The 19,295-nt window shown below is 39.6% G+C and overlaps 1 protein-coding gene across 1 annotated transcript in view; it reads right to left on the bottom strand.

Annotated features, from left to right (window-relative positions):
* Nucleotides 1-331: 331 nt before the first annotated feature.
* Nucleotides 332-19,295, bottom strand: part of LOC124776433 (telomere attrition and p53 response 1 protein) — a 35,409-nt gene continuing 16,445 nt past the window's right edge. Inside the window, exon 5 of the mRNA XM_047251427.1 lies at nt 332-2,047. Within this exon, the coding sequence (XP_047107383.1) occupies nt 1,890-2,047 (158 nt within the window). The 3' untranslated portion in view covers nt 332-1,889. The remainder of the gene's footprint in view (nt 2,048-19,295) is intronic.

Genomic DNA, 19,295 nt, shown 5'->3' with positions numbered 1-19,295 from the left:
ATGACAGGTCACTGACATGCAGTATGTAAACACACTGCAACTCAGCATGGATACAGTCATGTGTAAAGACAAACATAAGAAAAGTCATCAGGTCTCCAACTATGTTTGTGCTCTTTTTTTGCCATGAACATTTACACCAACACAAGTAAATAAAAATTTCACAAATGGAATGGTGAAAAATTTCAAGAAATGTACCCTGTATCAATTAAAGATTACAGCCCCAGCTACTTTATTGGCAGGGGAGCAAAAACGGTGCTCTGGCAGAAACAGAAAGTGAAGTAACAATATAATGTAGGATTCTAATACAAAAACAAAGAAGCCACTGAAATTCCTGGATGGAATAATATGAAGAATAATGGTAAGGCAATCACTCACCTATACTGAATTATTGTGCGGTTGACAGACAACAGAAAACAGTATTCACTCACTTTCAAAGCTCTGGCTCTTTTTCTCGTGCTTGTGCGCACGCGCGCACACTCTTTCTATGACTGTGGCAAGACTGCAAAATACTGACATCCAGACACTTAATATATGACTACATCTATGTCAGTTTCCCATGACAATATACTTCCAGAAGTTCACATATAGTCCTATTGATGAGTATCTCTTTGATAATTGTGGAAACTCATAGGAGGCACAGTCATTTCACTGAGAGCACACAAAATTCTCGTATCAATCAAATAAATCACTATACGTAACAATAATTGTCGCCATCATCATCATCATGTATGGTATTCTTCTTTACAATCATAGACAGACTTGCTTGTAAGGCAACTTTTATTCTTCCCTGAATTGAGGCACAATCCAAATATTTTAGCATTTAATGCTATAATAGCAAGATTTATCACGGGCATGGCATGGAGCATAGCAGCTTTAGAACCTTGTCTTTACTAAACACAGTAAATGAATACCATATGTAACATACTGATAGCACAATAATTACAATTTATGCTTTTACACATCAAGATGCTTCCAATTAATGATCTCAGATGTGCTTCTCATAACACAGCTCTAATTATACATAAGATAAAATACTTTTCGAGACTTCAGCAAAGAGGAAGGAGTTCGGCATCAATGGGGATTTTAAAGACAATTTGTTTTTATTAAATGTGTGAATTCAGCTTTTTTGGCAAAGAATAATAGTAATACAGAAAACAGATTATAAATATGATTTACACAACTGGTTTCCGTAGCAGAAAAATAAATAATTTATCTCTACCACAAATGTTTAAATCTTCACAACAATTCGTATTTTCATTATGATGGAAGATACTCCAATTATTGACTTTTCCAAAGACCTGAGTACACTGCTTTTAAATTAATATAATCACAGTTCAATAATGAATCACTTCAGTGTAACAAAATGTCTTCTATAAATTAATAACAGTTCCCCTAAAGTTCAAGTCTTATATTCTCAACTCCCAAAACTTGTCACCTGGAAATTTTTCACAAGCTACCTGAAACCAGCCATTGAAAAATTTCTTTCTGGACAAAGAAAGATCCCCTGAATGAACTTACAGTTGTGAATCACAGAAACAAAAGAATGTTGAGAATAATTTATGTGTAAATTTCAACCTGAGAATACTGTACACACTACATAAGTAAAACGGAAATAAAAATCAACCTTTTGAAGGTGATGACATATTACAAAATTCTGGCACTAGATGATTAAAGCTTCACAAACTTAACATCACAAACATATTGGCTGCACTTTTATAGTAGTAAAGCACTCCTGCTTAAAAAATTTCTTACTATAATCAAAATTTTAAGTTTTGTATAAAGCAGCTTTGACGCTGCAAAGGCATACGTGCACACTTCTTTATTCTTCTGAAGTGTTCAAGAAATTGGTGTTTTTGGAGAATATCTGATACAAATACTAATTCAAGTAACTATGTTAGTCTTGATCGCTTGTGTGTTGGCGAGTCCATACTTATATCAGACAAAGGAGAACTTGACGGAGCTGGTCGTTTGTGACGGGCAAATTCATTTGTTATAAATGAACCAAGATCTGATGAACGCTGCCGGCGAGACGCTGCAGTTGCTGGATCTAGAACAATAACCATGGGTAAGAATTTAGTCACATATTTTGAAGTTTTTATGGTCTACAAAAGATGTGCCTCTATGGGAGACAGGATCATGGTAAAGTACTTCAACTCAAAAGTTAACATTAAAAACTCATACAAATACAGAAATGCCATTTTCCTACATACACCATCAAAAAGGACTATTTGTTACTAGTTTCAACTATTTTGTCACCACATGGGACATTTTAAAGATCAAAGTAACACATATCATGTGCCCATACTCCGAAATTTTGTCAAATATATAGTTAATGCTGTGAAAGCCTCTACAGGTGAGTAGGAAAATCAAATCTGTAATGTAAGAATATAGTACTAGCAGTGAACTGTTTGACCCAGTCACATTGATGAAATATCTATGCTCAAGACTGTTAAGCAACATGACATGGTTGGTTAGGGGGAGGGGACTGAACAGCGAGGTCATCAGTCCCATCAGATTAGGGAAGGATGGGAAAGGAAGTCAGCCGTGCCCTTTCAGAGGAACCATCCCAGCATTTTCCAGAAGTGATTTAAGGAAGCCACAGGAAACCTAAATCAGGATGGCCAGACAAAGGTTTCTACCGTCAACCCATGTGCAAGTTCAGTGCGCTAACCGTTCGCCACTTCACTTGGTTGTGGCTTATGGAGTATGTATGTTCATCTAGATGAAGACGAACCTAGTATATATCACAAGTTTTATAACAGCTATTCACCATGAACTGTAGGTTTTCAGGTGCAGAAGTAGGACTGGAAGTACAGAAGGATGGACTACAAAATTGGGGAAGTTGGTTCGGTGATAGGAGTACCAATATGGGCAACAGATTGAATTTTGAACAGGATATTATTCATGTCAGTGTAAAATAAAAGGTAGTTTAAGCTCTGACAAGGGACATAGTTGAGAAACTCAACATCAGTGTGATAAAGAACAATTCTTCTTACTGGCCGATTTTCATGGTTGTGGGGTAAAGGGTAGGAAACTTTGCAGGATACTTTTTTTTATTGTACTAGCAAGGCAGGGTAGTGTTTTAAATTTCTAAACATACTGTCAAACTGCCAGTTAGTTCCTTATTTGTCATAAAATTGCCATGAAAGCCTCAATTTTCTAAACTTACTGCTACTGTTATGTCAGATGTGGTTTAAGCAATGGGAGAACAGGTCGTGTAAATTGATAGCCAAAGGCAGGTTTTGAAAAACAAAAGTGGGTCTGGAGAACACATTGTTAACAATAAATTCAGATAGCTCACTACCTACTGCACATTTATCCCACACAGGTACGAAGGCCACTGAGGACACTGACTGCTATCTTCAAAAAATGTATGTGCTCTTTTTTAGTACAATTGTATGGACCATGGTTTTATAGAAGTACCAGCAAGAGGAATATATACCTCTGGGAAGGACAGTCACTGAGATGAGAAGCGCCAGATGTAGTGGATTTGGGAGTAGATGTTTAAAGGAAGAGCAGATGCTGTCCTTGCCGTAGATAAAAATCAACAACGAATCTGAACCAGACATGTAGGTTACACTGTAAGGTGGATTGAAAGAATTCCTGTATGGGCCCCATTAGAATGATCCTTATACCTATGGAAGTTCTGAATGTTTCTTTACTCTGGCAACAAAGCCAAAGGCACAGGGCGGAGGCGGCACCACCACCACCACCGCCGCCGCCGCCAGATTTAGGAACATATTTTGCACAGTGCCCACAGTGGTCTAAGAAAACAAACACTGCTCAGCCAACACAAGCAGTATTAAGAAAAAGGTAGGTATCTAAATAAGGAATCAGTACTATAGCATAGCTTTAGGACTTGCTACTTGTACGAAGTGTGTTTCTTAAGTAAGGTCCATTTGAACGTAAGTACACAATGAAAGGTTATTTCAAAAAAGTAAATTTTCAGAAAGTATATAGTTCACTCTATTTTTTGACATAGTTGCCAAGTTTGTTCAAATACGTATCATACCTCTCAACCAATTTTAAAATAACCTCTTCATAAAAACTTGCCGCCTGCTCTGATAGCCATGAGTTCTCAGCCGTTTTCTCGTCGACATCATTGTAACAGTTGCCACTGAGGTGTTGTTTGAGGTGGAGGAATAGATGGTAATCGCTCAGCACAAGATCAGGACTGTACAGTGGGGGTCTAAAACTTCCCAGCCAAAACTGTCCAATAAATCGCGGGTCTGAGCTGCAGTGTGAGGTCTTGCATTGTCATGGAGAAGGACAATTCCCTTTGTCTGCATGCCACGTATTCTGCTTAGGATCGCTCTGCGTAGCTTTCTCTGGGTTTGGCAGTATGCTTCTGCGTTGATAGTGGTTCCTTGTTGCATGAAGTCTGCCAACTAAACACTGTGTCTATCCCAAAACACCAACACCATGATTTTGCGCTGGGATGGAGTCTGTCTCGCCTTAACCTTTACAGGCCTGTGTGTGTGCGCGCGCGTGTGTGTGTGTGTGTGTGTGTGTGTGTGTGTGTGTCCACTCCATGCTCTGTCGCTTCAATTTGGGAATGATAGGTGAAACCAACGTTTCGTATCCAGTTATGATCTGACTCAAGAAGCTGTCACCTTCTTCGTGAGAACTTCATCACACACTCAAATCTTTGGTTGTTGTGGTCCTCTGTTAGGAGTTTCGGGACCCAAGAGGAGCACAGTTTCCTAAACTTTAGGTAATCAGAAACAATGTTGCAAAGCACTGATTTTCACACGTCAAGAAATTCTTTTGAGAGACCTGTTATTGTGAAGCACCCGTTCTCATGAATCCTCACTTCAACTGAAGCCACCAAATCATCTAATCAAAGAAGTGCGACCGGGGCGGTCCTCCTCATGGATGTTGGCACTGCTATCTTTGAATTATCTTATGCACTTCGCTTTCACTCATAACAGTATCACCGTACACTTCGCAACTCAATGAATTTCTGCAGCAGACAGGTTCCTTGCTGATAAAAACCGTATCACTGAGCGAACCTGACACGTGGCAGGCAAGTTGATAGTCTTAAACATTTTGAAAGCACAGAACAGAACCGTACAGGTTAGCTACAGAGCTGAAATTTAGCACAGTTGTTCCCGAGGCATGGCGATACACGACGCATGCGCCTATTGCGATATGCGCGTGAACTACTAGTGTCTATAACAAAACGGGCCTTACTTAAAGAACACACCTTGTATATAGTTAGTGATCATAAGTTTTTGTAACCATTGTTTATTGTTGTTACATGGCACATTATAACAAGGTTATTAACCTCATTTTTATTATTCTTGTAGCAGGAATACACACATTTCCACAGATAATGAGTATATGATCATAAATAAAATTTGACCAAAATCTTGCCACTTCTAGTGAATTCTCTGAGGCCTGTTAAAAGTTATCTTCCACGCAGAAGTTCAGACACAGTTAATACTGAAGTATACGTTGTACTGTCTCCTCAATCATACTGCACACTGTAATTTTTTGACACAGCCTGACCTTGCCATATTAACCTGGACCTGCTTGTTCTATATATTCAAGGGCTGGCTGTAACCAGGCAGCAGAGTTGTAGATGCACTTTTCCTACCAGGGCTAAGGGGATCTTAGCTTTCTACAAATGTAACCTGGCTATTTCATCTGTGGTTCAGAGTAGACCTTATGTTCTGAGGAAGCTCTTCCTGGGTTTCAGTCTTTGCATGTGCACTTCAAGTTCATTTAATGGACGAGTTACTCCATGTTCCATCTTCTTCCTTTCCTTGTTTGTAGCTATTGCTTTTCTTATGTAAGGTGGAGCTATTCCTGCCAGGCAGTGAAGCCAAACACTTGGTGTAGGTTTTAAACAGCCCATCATTAAGTCTGCACACATCACTGAGGAGTCCATGTATTTGGTGCAAGTTTCGTTACAACCCACAGGACAGGAACTCTGCAGTGAAACAACACAGTGCCACTGCAGAAGTTCAAAATGTTTCAACTTTACTACCCCATTATGTAACAGTCCACTTTATGATAACACCGTTCCTGACTGTAACTTTCCACTTTGGTGTTTATGTACTGCTTTTACAGGGAAGTATCATAGGATTGCTATTACTTTCGACTTCCATAAATGAGGTGGCACACATGGTGGTCAGGAATCAGTGGTTGTTTGCTGATGATCCTGTGGTGTATGGGAAGGTGTCATCATGTTTAATGACTGTAATATAAAATACGACTTAGACAAAATTTCTAGTTAGTGTGATGAATGGCAGCTAGCTCTAAATGTAGAAAAATGTAAATAGGTAGGAGAAACAAACCCTTTGTGTTCTGATACAGCATTATTAATGTCCTGTTTGACACTCACATTGTTTAAATATCTGAGCTTAATGTTGCACAGCAATGTGAAATGGAACGAGCATGTGAGGACTGTGGTAGGGAAGGTGAGTGGTCAATTCCAGTGTATTGGGTTAATTTTGGGAAAATTTGGTTCATCTGTAAAAGGAGGCCACATATGGGATGCTAGTGTGACCTATTCTTGAGTACAGCTCAGTATCTGGCATTTGCACCAGCGCATATTAAAGGACGACACCAAAGGAGTTCAGAGGCAGGCTGCTAGATTTGTTAACAGGAGGTTCGAACAATAAGTAAGTATTATCGTATTTACTCGAATCTAAGCCGCACCTGAAAAATGAGACTCGAAATTCAAGGGGAGAGAAAAGTTTTAGGCCGCACCTCCAAATCTAAACAAAGTTGGTCCATTGAAGTATGAGACACAATTTAGATCGAATGAATGACGATAAAGCTACAATACTTTGGTTAGAGTCGTAAGCTTAGCAGTTAAGCTTTACCAGGTAGCCATTGTTATGCGTCAGGCGCTCCATCCTTATTTATACGGGTACCCTTCCTTTTTCACATGCTTCATCTAGTTTGAACTGATTGCTTATTTTTCGTTGATCTGATAAGTGCCGTTCTCTGTTATAGGTGTTTACGTCACTCTAAGCTGAAAATCCATTATTGTACTGTGTGAAGCATTGTTTGTCGCATTCTGATAATGAGTGTTTACGACCTGTCGCCGCTCGCAGCATGGCTTGCTTTTGTGTGCGCTACCGCCGCTTCCAATTTTAAAAAAAAAAAAAAGCGAGGAATCATCTCATTAGCGAAACAATGGCAAGAGACTGCTATTTGTTGTTACTTACACTGCTGCTTTCTTTGATAATGATCAACAAGAACCAAATAATAGACTGTGTGTGACAGAAGATGTTGTGAAGGAGAGTTTAGCGAAAATTTTTCCCCGTTTGAAAATCTTTGCAGATGCCGCTTCAGTACATTACATTCTGCACAGAAATTAGAGTCATCTTAGATTTAAAAATCTAGTCAGCTGTCGTGCTTCATTCCTGACTGTATCACTATTCGGCGCAAGAATAATACAAATATAAACATGGCATAATATGTATATTCTTCCGCGTTTGCTGTTGTCTCACTTTAGTTTCGTGGTTTATTAGGCAGACAGGATTTAAAGGAGATAGCAGCAAACAAAAAAGAATACGTGGCAAAATGTTTATATTCGTATTATTCTTATGGTCAAGAGAATATTGCATGTGATTCACAATTCATGAAAGTTCCTATTGGCAACCATCTCTTGTCACAGGTAGGAAAAAATTCAGAATGTAGAGTTGGCCATATTGACCTACATACCAAACAGTCTTGCCAGTCGGATTTTCGTAGTACATTGGAAGGCTGCTACATCCGAAGATGAACAATACGGAATTTGTATTTACTTCGTTGGATAATGTATGAAAATGCAGTGGTAGAAACTCGGGGCAGAGAAAAAAGCTCGTCTTCTACCTTTTTTTAATTTATTTACTGATGCAGAGGTTTTGGCACCAGTATTTACCTTTGTGCCTGCAAAGCATGCCTATGTAGCGCTACATATTTTCGACGGCAGAAATTAGTTGTGGCGGCACCTACCAAAATTTTACGGACCTTCCATTTACTTTGCACTCTATTCTAAGCCACAGGCGGTTTTTTGGATTACAAAAACCGGAAAAAAAGTGCGGCTTAGATTCGAGTAAATACGGTATAGAGATGCTTCAGCAACTCAAATGGGAATCCCTGGAGGGAAGGCAACCTTCTTTTCGAGGAACTTTACTGAGAAAAACTCAGAGAGCCAGCATTGAAAACTGACTGCAGAATGATCCCACTGTCACAAAAATAAATTTTGCATAAGGGTCACGAAGATAAGATCAAGAAATAATAGCTCATTTGGAGGCGTACAGACAGTTTTTTCCCCCTCACTCTATTTGTGAATAGAATAGGAAAGGATATGATTAGTAGTGGTACAGAATACCCTCCGTCACACACTGTACAGTGGCTTGCTGCTTTATGTACGTAGATGTAGGTAAGAGAAATGTGGAGTGTCAGTCCTTGGTATTTTGGAGTATCACATTCTTCCGGTTCAGCTCCTAACATGACCACCTTTAATTTACTTTTAATTAATACTTATATATGGATTGGTTCAAGACAGTTTTGACTGTAGCATCTTGACATTCCTTCAAACACATTAGCAAAGAGGGTTTCACACAGATTCAAAAACGCGCTCTGTGGGACAAGTGACATCAAAAACATACAAGAAACTCCTGATATTGGGTGCTACACATTAGTAATTTGTATATGTACTGAACAGGACTCGGGCCAGTACATTTCCTTGACTGAGATCATTCTTCAATAACCTCCAGCTGTGCTGCTCTTTGAAGTCAACACAGAACCTATTATTCAGCAGAAGAATGGCAATGAAGCTGGTGAGGAAGTCCCTGGTCAGGTTGTCAGTAGCCAACATGCTATTTGGTTGACAGTGATGTAAATGAGGTATTGAAGGCATCTTCTTCAACTACACCAGGTGCGCCACACAATGTTAAGCAAGACGTTGCACTTTCAAATCTCCTGGCAGTGTACCACCAGGCAAGGTGGTGATGTTTGCTTTTGGAACACTCAACAGTGTGATCACCAGTGCCCATACAAAGTCCCAAGTTTTACACAGTCCAATTTTTTCACAATCCAATCTAGCGACTGTCAAAAATGATGACAATGACGACGACGACGACGAGGGTAACCAGGCACAGTGCATCTCCGGACACAACACATCAAATGTCGGATGATGCTACTAAACATTACCAATATCCAGATACTTACAGAAGTGTGTCAGCATTCAAGATTATCTGAGTCTATGAAGAACATTACTATCACTGCATACACTACACCACAGACAAACCTATAGTATTAAAAGTTATGTGAAACTCAGTTACTAGTATACATAGTATAAATGAACTTATTAGTGTGGTATTTTTTGTGCATGTCTGATTTGTAGTGCCACAACCCAGTCTTTGGTTGGAAAATTATTAGTCTTTAACAAAAATAAGGAAAAGTAGTGACAAAGCACCGCGGAGTACTGTGTTAGCAGCCATGGGCTGGTAGCCACAATTATAATGACATGTGGGATACAATAACAGACTACAGTGGACTATGCAGCCAAGATAGAGCTCAACAGTAGGGGTGCTGCACAGCAGTAACCGTGTAGCAAATGGGGCAGTCACCACACCAGGCCTAGTATCTGTTTTGGAAACATGACTAAGCGCCGGGTTTTATGAAACAAATGGACACTGGATTTTAAAGCACAGATCATACATCAATGGAATCCAGCACCAAGACGCTAGAGTAACATCCCAACAGCGAGATGACTGGGTTCTACTGGCTGCATCCAAGGACTCTAGACTGGGCTGGGCAAGAAAATACTCAGAAACTTGTTAATTTTTTTTAACAAACAATAAGCAACACTCTTCACCTGCTAGAATCTTCAGTATTCAGACATTCATTTTACCTATGTTAATCTTATGGCTGTGACCAGCATTCCCTTGTAATCAAACCAGTATACGAAATAGTCAGGTTGTTTGACAGAGTTTTAATATCGCAATATCTTGTTAAGGGCCGCAATTACATAAATTCTTATCTTGGGAAAGTTCAGGCCATAATATTGATTAGAGGTTAATTACTTTTAAATGTCTGTAGTGGGAAAGTGCTGTCTATAAAATAAAGAAGAAGATTCTTAAACAGAAGGTACATTTACTTACCAATTTTCAACAATCCCTTAATTTCACATGAACAGCATTACAGCATCGCTTAGGTCCTTTAGAAATTAATGTTAACCGATTTGGTGGATGAGCCTGGTCATGATCACAACTACTACAAAAGTCCAATTATTCTCGTCTTTAATTACAGAAATCTATAAAACTACCAATCGTTTCTCATTAAGATACCATCATTTCACAATGACAAACTCCAGTGCATCTAATGCGAGAAGAATAAAGACTATTTAAGGTTTCAGTGCTGTCAAGATCTGTCACTTCAACAGAGAGACCAGATTCTTTAGCACACACAACATAGACTCTAAACTTTTCTGCTGTAACGAAACTACTTTCGTACTATGACATCCACCAAAATATATCTTGACAAGATATTCTTAATTCTGTGAACCATTAGGTTCAAGTTATCAGTTTCCTTACACTTGCACAAAGAATTTATTACACCTAAATCAGTCACAGACAGAATATTTAATTTGCAATTAACTCAAACCAATAACACGTCAAAAGATTTCAACTTAATTCAAAATACTACACAGATCCTCTTTGTGGTAGTATAGTAGCACAATGCTACTAAACATTATTATTCAGTGACGTGTACCAGCATTGCAGACTATTTGGTTTGATGAAGAACATTACTATTATCATATACACTCCTGGAAATGGAAAAAAGAACACATTGACACCGGTGTGTCAGACCCACCATACTTGCTCCGGACACTGCGAGAGGGCTGTACAAGCAATGATCACACGCACGGCACAGCGGACACACCAGGAACCGCGGTGTTGGCCGTCGAATGGCGCTAGCTGCGCAGCATTTGTGCACCGCCGCCGTCAGTGTCAGCCAGTTTGCCGTGGCATACGGAGCTCCATCGCAGTCTTTAACACTGGTAGCATGCCGCGACAGCGTGGACGTGAACCGTATGTGCAGTTGACGGACTTTGAGCGAGGGCGTATAGTGGGCATGCGGGAGGCCGGGTGGACGTACCGCCGAATTGCTCAACACGTGGGGCGTGAGGTCTCCACAGTACATCGATGTTGTCGCCAGTGGTCGGCGGAAGGTGCACGTGCCCGTCAACCTGGGACCGGACCGCAGCGACGCACGGATGCACGCCAAGACCGTAGGATCCTACGCAGTGCCGTAGGGGACCGCACCGCCACTTCCCAGCAAATTAGGGACACTGTTGCTCCTGGGGTATCGGCGAGGACCATTCGCAACCATCTCCATGAAGCTGGGCTACGGTCCCGCACACCGTTAGGCCGTCTTCCGCTCACGCCCCAACATCGTGCAGCCCGCCTCCAGTGGTGTCGCAACAGGCGTGCATGGACGGACGAATGGAGACGTGTCGTCTTCAGCGATGAGAGTCGCTTCTGCCTTGGTGCCAATGATGGTCGTATGCGTGTATGGCGCCGTGCAGGTGAGCGCCACAATCAGGACTGCATACGACCGAGGCACACAGGGCCAACACCCGGCATCATGGTGTGGGGAGCGATCTCTTACACTGGCCGTACACCACTGGTGATCGTCGAGGGGACACTGAATAGTGCACGGTACATCCAAACCGTCATCGAACCCATCGTTCTACCATTCCTAGACCGGCAAGGGAACTTGCTGTTCCAACAGGACAATGCACGTCCGCATGTATCCCGTGCCACCCAACGTGCTCTAGAAGGCGTAAGTCAACTACCCTGGCCAGCAAGCTCTCCAGATCTGTCCCCCATTGAGCATGTTTGGGACTGGATGAAGCGTCGTCTCACGCGGTCTGCACGTCCATCCCGAACGCTGGTCCAACTGAGGCGCCAGGTGGAAATGGCATGGCAAGCCGTTCCACAGGACTACATCCAGCATCTCTACGATCGTCTCCATGGGAGAATAGCAGCCTGCATTGCTGCGAAAGGTGGATATACACTGTACTAGTGCCGACAGTGTGCATGCTCTGTTGCCTGTGTCTATGTGCCTGTGGTTCTGTCAGTGTGATCATGTGATGTATCTGACCCCAGGAATGTGTCAATAAAGTTTCCCCTTCCTGGGACAATGAATTCACGGTGTTCTTATTTCAATTTCCAGGAGTGTATAACTCTGCGACAGAGAAGAAATTACAGCATTCAAAGTTATGTGCAGCTCAACTACCAAGTGTACATAGTATAAACAAACATATTAATGTGTTCCCTTTTCTAGATGTCTGGTTGTATTTATTGGCCATCTAGCTACCGACACAACAGTGATGTTAAGTGGTCAGTTGAATCATTGCTTAGGTGACTTAAACGTCTCCATGCTGTATAGCTGTCTCTATTAGCATACTGAATTAATGAAACTGGTCCATACAAGATGTCAATTCATTCTGAAATATTTTCTTCTAGAACTATTAAGTCATTCTGTGAGTGTTTGACATAACTGTTTCATGCAGTAAACAGCAGAGCCAGGTGTGGTACTTTCTGTTCTTATGCATGTCACTGTCCTGTTTTCAGACACTACCACAAAAACACAAAAAACAAACTTTTGTTCCAACATTGCTTTCATTTAATCAGCAACACCTTTTTAAATGTACATGTGAAAAGAAGGTTGTATACATGGAAGAAGCCTGGAGATACTGACAGGTTTCAGATAGATTATATAATGGTAAGACAGATTTAGGAACCAGGTTTTAAATTGTAAGACATTTCCAGGGGCAGATGTGGACTCTGACCACAATTTATTGGTTATGGACTGTAGATTAAAACTGAAGAAACTGCAAAAAGGTGGGAATTTAAGGAGATGGGACCTGGATAAACTAAAAGAACCAGAGGTTGTACAGAGTTCCAGGAAGAGCATAAGGGAACAATTGACAGGACTGGGGGAAAGAAATACAGTAGAAGAAGAATGGGTAGCTTTGAGGGATGAAGTAGTGAGGGCAGCAGACGATCAAGTAGGTAAAAAGACTACGGCTAGTAGAAATCCTTGGGTGACAGAAAAAATATTGAATTTAATTGATGAAAGGAGAAAATATAAAAATGCAGTAAATGAAGTAGGCAAAGAGGAATACAAACGTCTCAAAAATGAGATCGACAGGAAGTGCAAAATGGCTAAGCAGGGATGGCTAGAGGACAAATGTAACGATGTAGAGGCTTATCTCACTAGGGGGTAAGATAGATACTGCCTACAGGAAAATTAAAGAGACCTTTGGAGAAGAGAGAACCACTTGTATGAATATCAAGAGCTCAGATGGAAACCCAGTTCTAAGCAAAGAAGGGAAAGCAGAAAGGTGGAAGGAGTATATAGAGGGTCTATACAAGGGCGATGTGCTTGAGGGCAATGTTATAGAAATGGAAGAGGATGTAGATGAAGATTAAATGGGAGATGTGATACTGCGTGAAGAGTTTGATAGAGCACTGAAAGACCTAAGTGGAAACAAGGCCCCGGGAGTAGACAACATTCCATTAGAACTACTGACAGCCTTGGGAGAGCCAGTCCTGACAAAACTCTACCATCTGGTAAGCAAAATGTATGAGACAGGCGAAATACCCTCAGACTTCAAGAAGAATATAATAATTACAATCCCAAAGAAAGCAGGCGTTGACAGATGTGAAAATTACCGAACTATCAGTTTAATAAGTTACAGCTGCAAAATACTAACGCGAATTCTTTACAGGCAAATGGAAAAACTGGTAGAAGCCGACCTCGGCGAAGATCAATTTGGATTCCGTAGAAATATGGGAACACGTGAGGCAATACTGACCCTACGACTTAACTTAGAGGATAGATTAAGGAAAGGCAAACTGACGTTTCTAGAATTTGTAGACTTAGAGAAAGCTTTTGACAATGTTGACTGGATTACTCTCTTTCAAATTCTGAAGGTGGCAGGGGTAAAATACAGGGAGCGAAAGGCTATTTACAATTTGTACAGAAACCAGATGGCAATTGTAAGAGTCGAGGGACATGAAAGGGAAGCAGTGGTTGGGAAGGGAGTGAGACAGGGTTGTAGCCTCTCCCCAATGCTATTCAATCTGTATATTAAGCAAGCAGTGAAGGAAACAAAAGAAAAATTCGGAGTAGGTATTAAAATCCATGGAGAATAAATAAAAACTTTGAGGTGTGCCGATGACATTGTAATTCTGTCAGAGACAGCAAAGGACTTGGAAGAGCAGCTGAACGGAATGGACAGTGTCTTGAAAGGAGGATATAAGATGAACATCAATAAAAGCAAAACAAGGATAATGGAATGTAGTCGAATTAAGTCGGGTGATGCTGAGGGAATTAGATTAGGAAATGAGACACTTAAAGTAGTAAAGGAGTTTTGCTATTTGGGGAGCAAAATAACTGATGATGGTCGAAGTAGAGAAGATATAAAATGTAGACTGGCAATAGCAAGGAAAGAGTTTCTGAAGAAGAAAAATTTGTTAACATCGAGTATAGATTTAAGTGTCAGGAAGTCATTTCTGAAAGTATATGTATGGAGTGTAACATGGAAGTGAAACATGGAGGATAACAAGTTTGGACAAGAACAGAATAGAAGCTTTCGAAATGTGGTGCTACAGAAGAATGCTGAAGATTAGATGGGTAGATAACATAACTAATGAGCAGGTACTGAATAGGATTGGGGAGAAGAGGAGTTTGTGGCACAACTTGACTAGAAGAAGGGATCGGATGGTAGGACATGTTCTGAGGCATCAAGGGATCACCAATTTAGTATTGGAGGGCAGCGTGGAGGGTAAAAATCATAGAGGGAGACCAAGAGATGAATACATTAAGCAGATTCAGAGGGATGGAGGCTGCAGTATGTACTGGGAGATTAAGAAGCTTGCACAGGATAGAGTAGCGTGGAGAGCTGCATCAAACCAGTCTCAGGACTGAAGACAACAACAACAACAACAACATGCAATATAGCAGATTCTCCAAGCCCATTGGTATGTGTGCAGGAGGTGTGCTTTTTTTTGTGTGTGTGTGTGTGTGTGTGTGTGTGTGTGTGTGTGTGTGTGTGTGTGTGTTTTACTGATGAAGGCTGCGGCTGAAAGCTTTATGTAAGTGTCTTAACTGTGCCTGTCTTCAACTTGACACGTCTTCTTCACAGGAAGTAGCAATCTGTCTTGTCCTACATCATAGATCAACTATGTTTATACGAGCAGTGTAACTGAGTATAATTGTGGATTAACAATACTTTTCACGAGTTGTTATGATACAATTTTATTTCTTCTCTCTTCACTTTCTTACAAATGGTGGCCTTACTAACCTATGTCAAACAAAAGTGCTTCGTTTTTACTGGAGCATCACTGGTGCAGTGAACCTTTCACAGCTAAATGCTGCTTACTAGTGTGGGTAAGTGCTGAATGTCTGCAAATCAACTCTACACAAAAAGTTTGAAAACTTAACTCTCTAGGAATTTCGCTGAAACCAGGCAAATTGGTACAGTTGAAATATCCAGAAGAAAAAATGAGCATGCACATGTGTGTACATGTGTGTGTTTGTAAGTCCCCTAGATAAAACATTCAGGCAAAGGTAATTTAACTGATGAAACTAAAAATTCAGAAAATACAAACTCACTTTAAATCACAATAGCTCACATCAATGTTAACTAACCATCACCAAACCAGTCATATCCAATTGTATAAAATGTTAAAGTGCCAATGTTAATATGTGCTTAGAATCCTCAACATTAATTTGTGCTTAGAATCCTAACTGATATACAGAGTGATACTGAACTCTATCTACAAACTTTCAGAGCTACTGTGAAACACATTTCTACTTTGTTTTTAATATTCTGATAGGTGTAAATATGGATCAAAAGAAGAAAAGTCCAGTAAACATGGGCTCTAAAGTGCGTACAAATGAGCCATGAGCACTTTTTCCACCTTTGCTACTGTGAAATCTCTCTTCCATTGAAAATGTGCTCATAGCATTTTAGAGCCCGAGTTCTGGTTCAACATGTATATAATAAAGACTAAAATAATTACTCAGAAAAATGTGGCTGGCACAATACTTACACAAAAACAGTATGAGCCAATCACCCAGATATTGCATTACAATAACCTTCCTAATAATTTAGTGATCCGGTCAGATGTTTCACAAAATACTTTTAAGTGTACTGAACTCATCTCATTGTATGGTAAAATAGAGAACAGATCAGTTCGTAAACTAGCCTCTGTTGTCTTATCTGAATAAGAAACAAAGTCAGGTAAGATGGTCTTCTCACTTAATCTTTGTACAAAGCAATATTAGGATTTCATTGTTATCAATGCTGATATTACACATTAAGGGGAGTTAGAATGGAAAATTTTTCACATTTTTGGATTTTTATCTGATTATAAAATTGGCAATTTTCGAAATAAAATGATATATATATCACTTATACACTCACATGGGAAGTATTTTATTTTTTTAAATATAATCTACACTGGTTTAAACTGTTAAAATGTTTTATGTGCATTACTTCAAGATCTAATAAAAGCGGTAGTTCTTTTTTTTACATAGAAGGCTGTGGACTGCTGTGCTGTAAAGGTCATGTCCAGAAGAGGATGGCCACCAGGTTCAGGAAGTTGAAACAAAGTTTGAGAGACAAGAAACTTCCTGATGGTAAGGAATATTCCACGTAAAGTAGTACACACGATATTTGATACTTTTTATATATTTTTTGTAAAGGCTGGACTTTTTACTGTAGGGCAACAATGGTTTGTGGCTCGTTATTCCTTTCCCTCAATAATTTGTAGCCATTTTTATAACGCCATATTTTTTCATGTGCTGAGTGTGTTAACTGAGAATGATATTTTCACTCTGCAGCAGAGTGTGCGCCGATATGAAACTTCCTGGCAGACTGGAAACTAGGAGGTGAGGTACTGGCAGAAGTAAAGCCATGAGGACGGCACGTGAGTCTTGCTTGGGTAGCTCAGATGGTAGAGCACTTGCCCCGCGAAAGACAAAGGTCCCGAGTCCGAGTCTCGGTCAGGCGCACAGTTTAAATCTGCCAGGAAGTTTCAGAGTGTGAATTATTGGAGATTTTAGACCTTTATTTCAGCTAATTGGCAGGTAAGAATTAGCATATAAGTATTTATATTACTGTTACATATCCTAATGTATTGCATCAAGAGTATAAAACAGAAGTAGGTAAATTATAGGTTGGGGTAAATAATATCATACAACAGCATATGAACTTTCATGTAACAGGAGTCACTTTCATGTAATTAAGTTTTTATACCAAGAGAGATATTAGAGATGAAGTTATCTTGTACAGTAATTTACTTAGTGTGACTGTAACTAATATCACTACTAAAAATTTCCAAATTTCAACCAGTATTGTAAAAACAGAAAATTAAATATGTAACGTGAGTCACATAATCTGAGTCACAGTTGTACGATTTTAAGATTGGAAGAAGAGGATGTCCTAGTAGCATCAGAAAGACAGTGTAGGAGAAGGAAAAAGTTAAAGAGTGAAGGAAAATATGAAGAATTTAAGAAGAAGCATCTGGAAGAAGCTTGAAAAAGCCAGCAGAAGCAGAAAAAAGTTTCTACAGTTGAGTCAACATAAGCAAGGCCTGTTATTAGAAGAAGGAAGAGCTAAAAATAGGGAGGGAGTTAGAAAACATAGGCAACATAAAATCCAAGGTCAGCAATCTAGTAAAGCAAGTTCATCACTGTGTAAGTCACATAGTGCTCTGGATAAAACTATGGCTTGCAAACTGCAATTGCTTACATTAGCAAGGTACTGTCAACTATACCTGAAAATGTGAAGGTAGTTTCAATCTACTCAGATGGACCTGGCTCACAATTTAAAAACAAATATGTTACTGCTGCTGTACTTAAATTTCTATATTCCATAAAGTGGAAATCTATTGGAACTTATTTGCTACATCTCATGGTAAAGAAGCCATAGATGGAATTTGTGCAATTGCAAAATGGCTAGTGGAGGAATACAGTAAAAAAAAGTGAAAATTCATAATAGGTAATGCATCAACTTTCACTCAGGTAGCTGCAAGTATCACAACTATGCAGGTTTTTCATGTGTCTATTGATGAAATTCAAGGAATCAACGTAAAACTTAATATGGCTCAAATATTTTCTTCAGCACCATTAGTACTAAACATAAAAAAGCATTCACTGCTTTCACTACCAGAAAGAAGTACTACAAACATATCTGCTGTCTCCAAAGAATTTTGCTGCTGCAGATCATCATACTGAAGAAACTATAGAAAGTGTGAAAATTGGAGACTGGTACAAAGCAGAACATGACAGTAAATTCAATGCTGGAGAAGTATGTGCAGTTTTCGGAAATTCTTTCTTAATCAGTGCAATGGAGTGTGCTGTGCACTATTGGAAATGGCCCAGAAAATGCGATGAAATTATAAAGAAAATTAATCCACTTGATGTTGTCAATGCAAGAGGATATTTTCAGTTCTCTGACTTAATTGAATTTAAAGTTCATTTTCCCAGATGTGATGCTCTTATAATTTTTCATGGTGTTTGGAAAGTGAAATGTTAATGTTAAGTTTATCTTATTTGGTACATGTCATATATTCATTTCTCTGCTTGTAGGAAATAAGCTTTTCCAACAAGAAGTAGTAACATGAGTTGCGTAACATTGAGCCACATGCCCTTTTCAGTATATTACAATATTTCACATGATATAAATATTTTTAAAAATTGTGACTGTCATTTGAATGCCAACCTAATAAGCATTTTCTGTGATAAAAACCAGATCCATACTCCTAATAGTCTGAGGACACATTTTGACCTAAAATGCACATTAGGAATAGGATGTCCCAAATTTGTAACGTCAGTTAAAACAAAAATTACATTCTTGTTCTTTAATTTTAATGCTCTTCGCTGTTTAAATAACACTTCAAGATCTTTGCCTGAATAACACAATTTATAATAACGATTTACAAAAGAAAATATGGGTTTACAGATTGATAACATAATAAAACACTGATTTCAAAATGCAACACGAGTCACCATGGAATCTCCCATAACACCATAATAGGCAGGCTGAGAGACAAGATGATTGATGTAACTACAGCAGTGTTATGGGATGGCCATTAGACATAATACTGAGGACTTGTTGAAAATCAAGCAGGCCGTATGGGCTACCTTCTTCCACAGACTGTCGACTGATGAAAAACCAGTGCACCACCTTTGCCCTCCCAGACCCGATTCACGGTGCAATTACTGTAATGCCCAGTACTCAAACAGTTCATACAGCCATAAACATT

This window comes from Schistocerca piceifrons, chromosome 2 (assembly GCF_021461385.2).
Source record: "Schistocerca piceifrons isolate TAMUIC-IGC-003096 chromosome 2, iqSchPice1.1, whole genome shotgun sequence".
Classification (NCBI taxonomy): Eukaryota; Metazoa; Arthropoda; class Insecta; order Orthoptera; family Acrididae; genus Schistocerca; species Schistocerca piceifrons.
The sequence above is the reverse complement of the archived record's forward strand: the minus strand, read 5'-3'. Positions and strand labels throughout refer to the sequence as shown.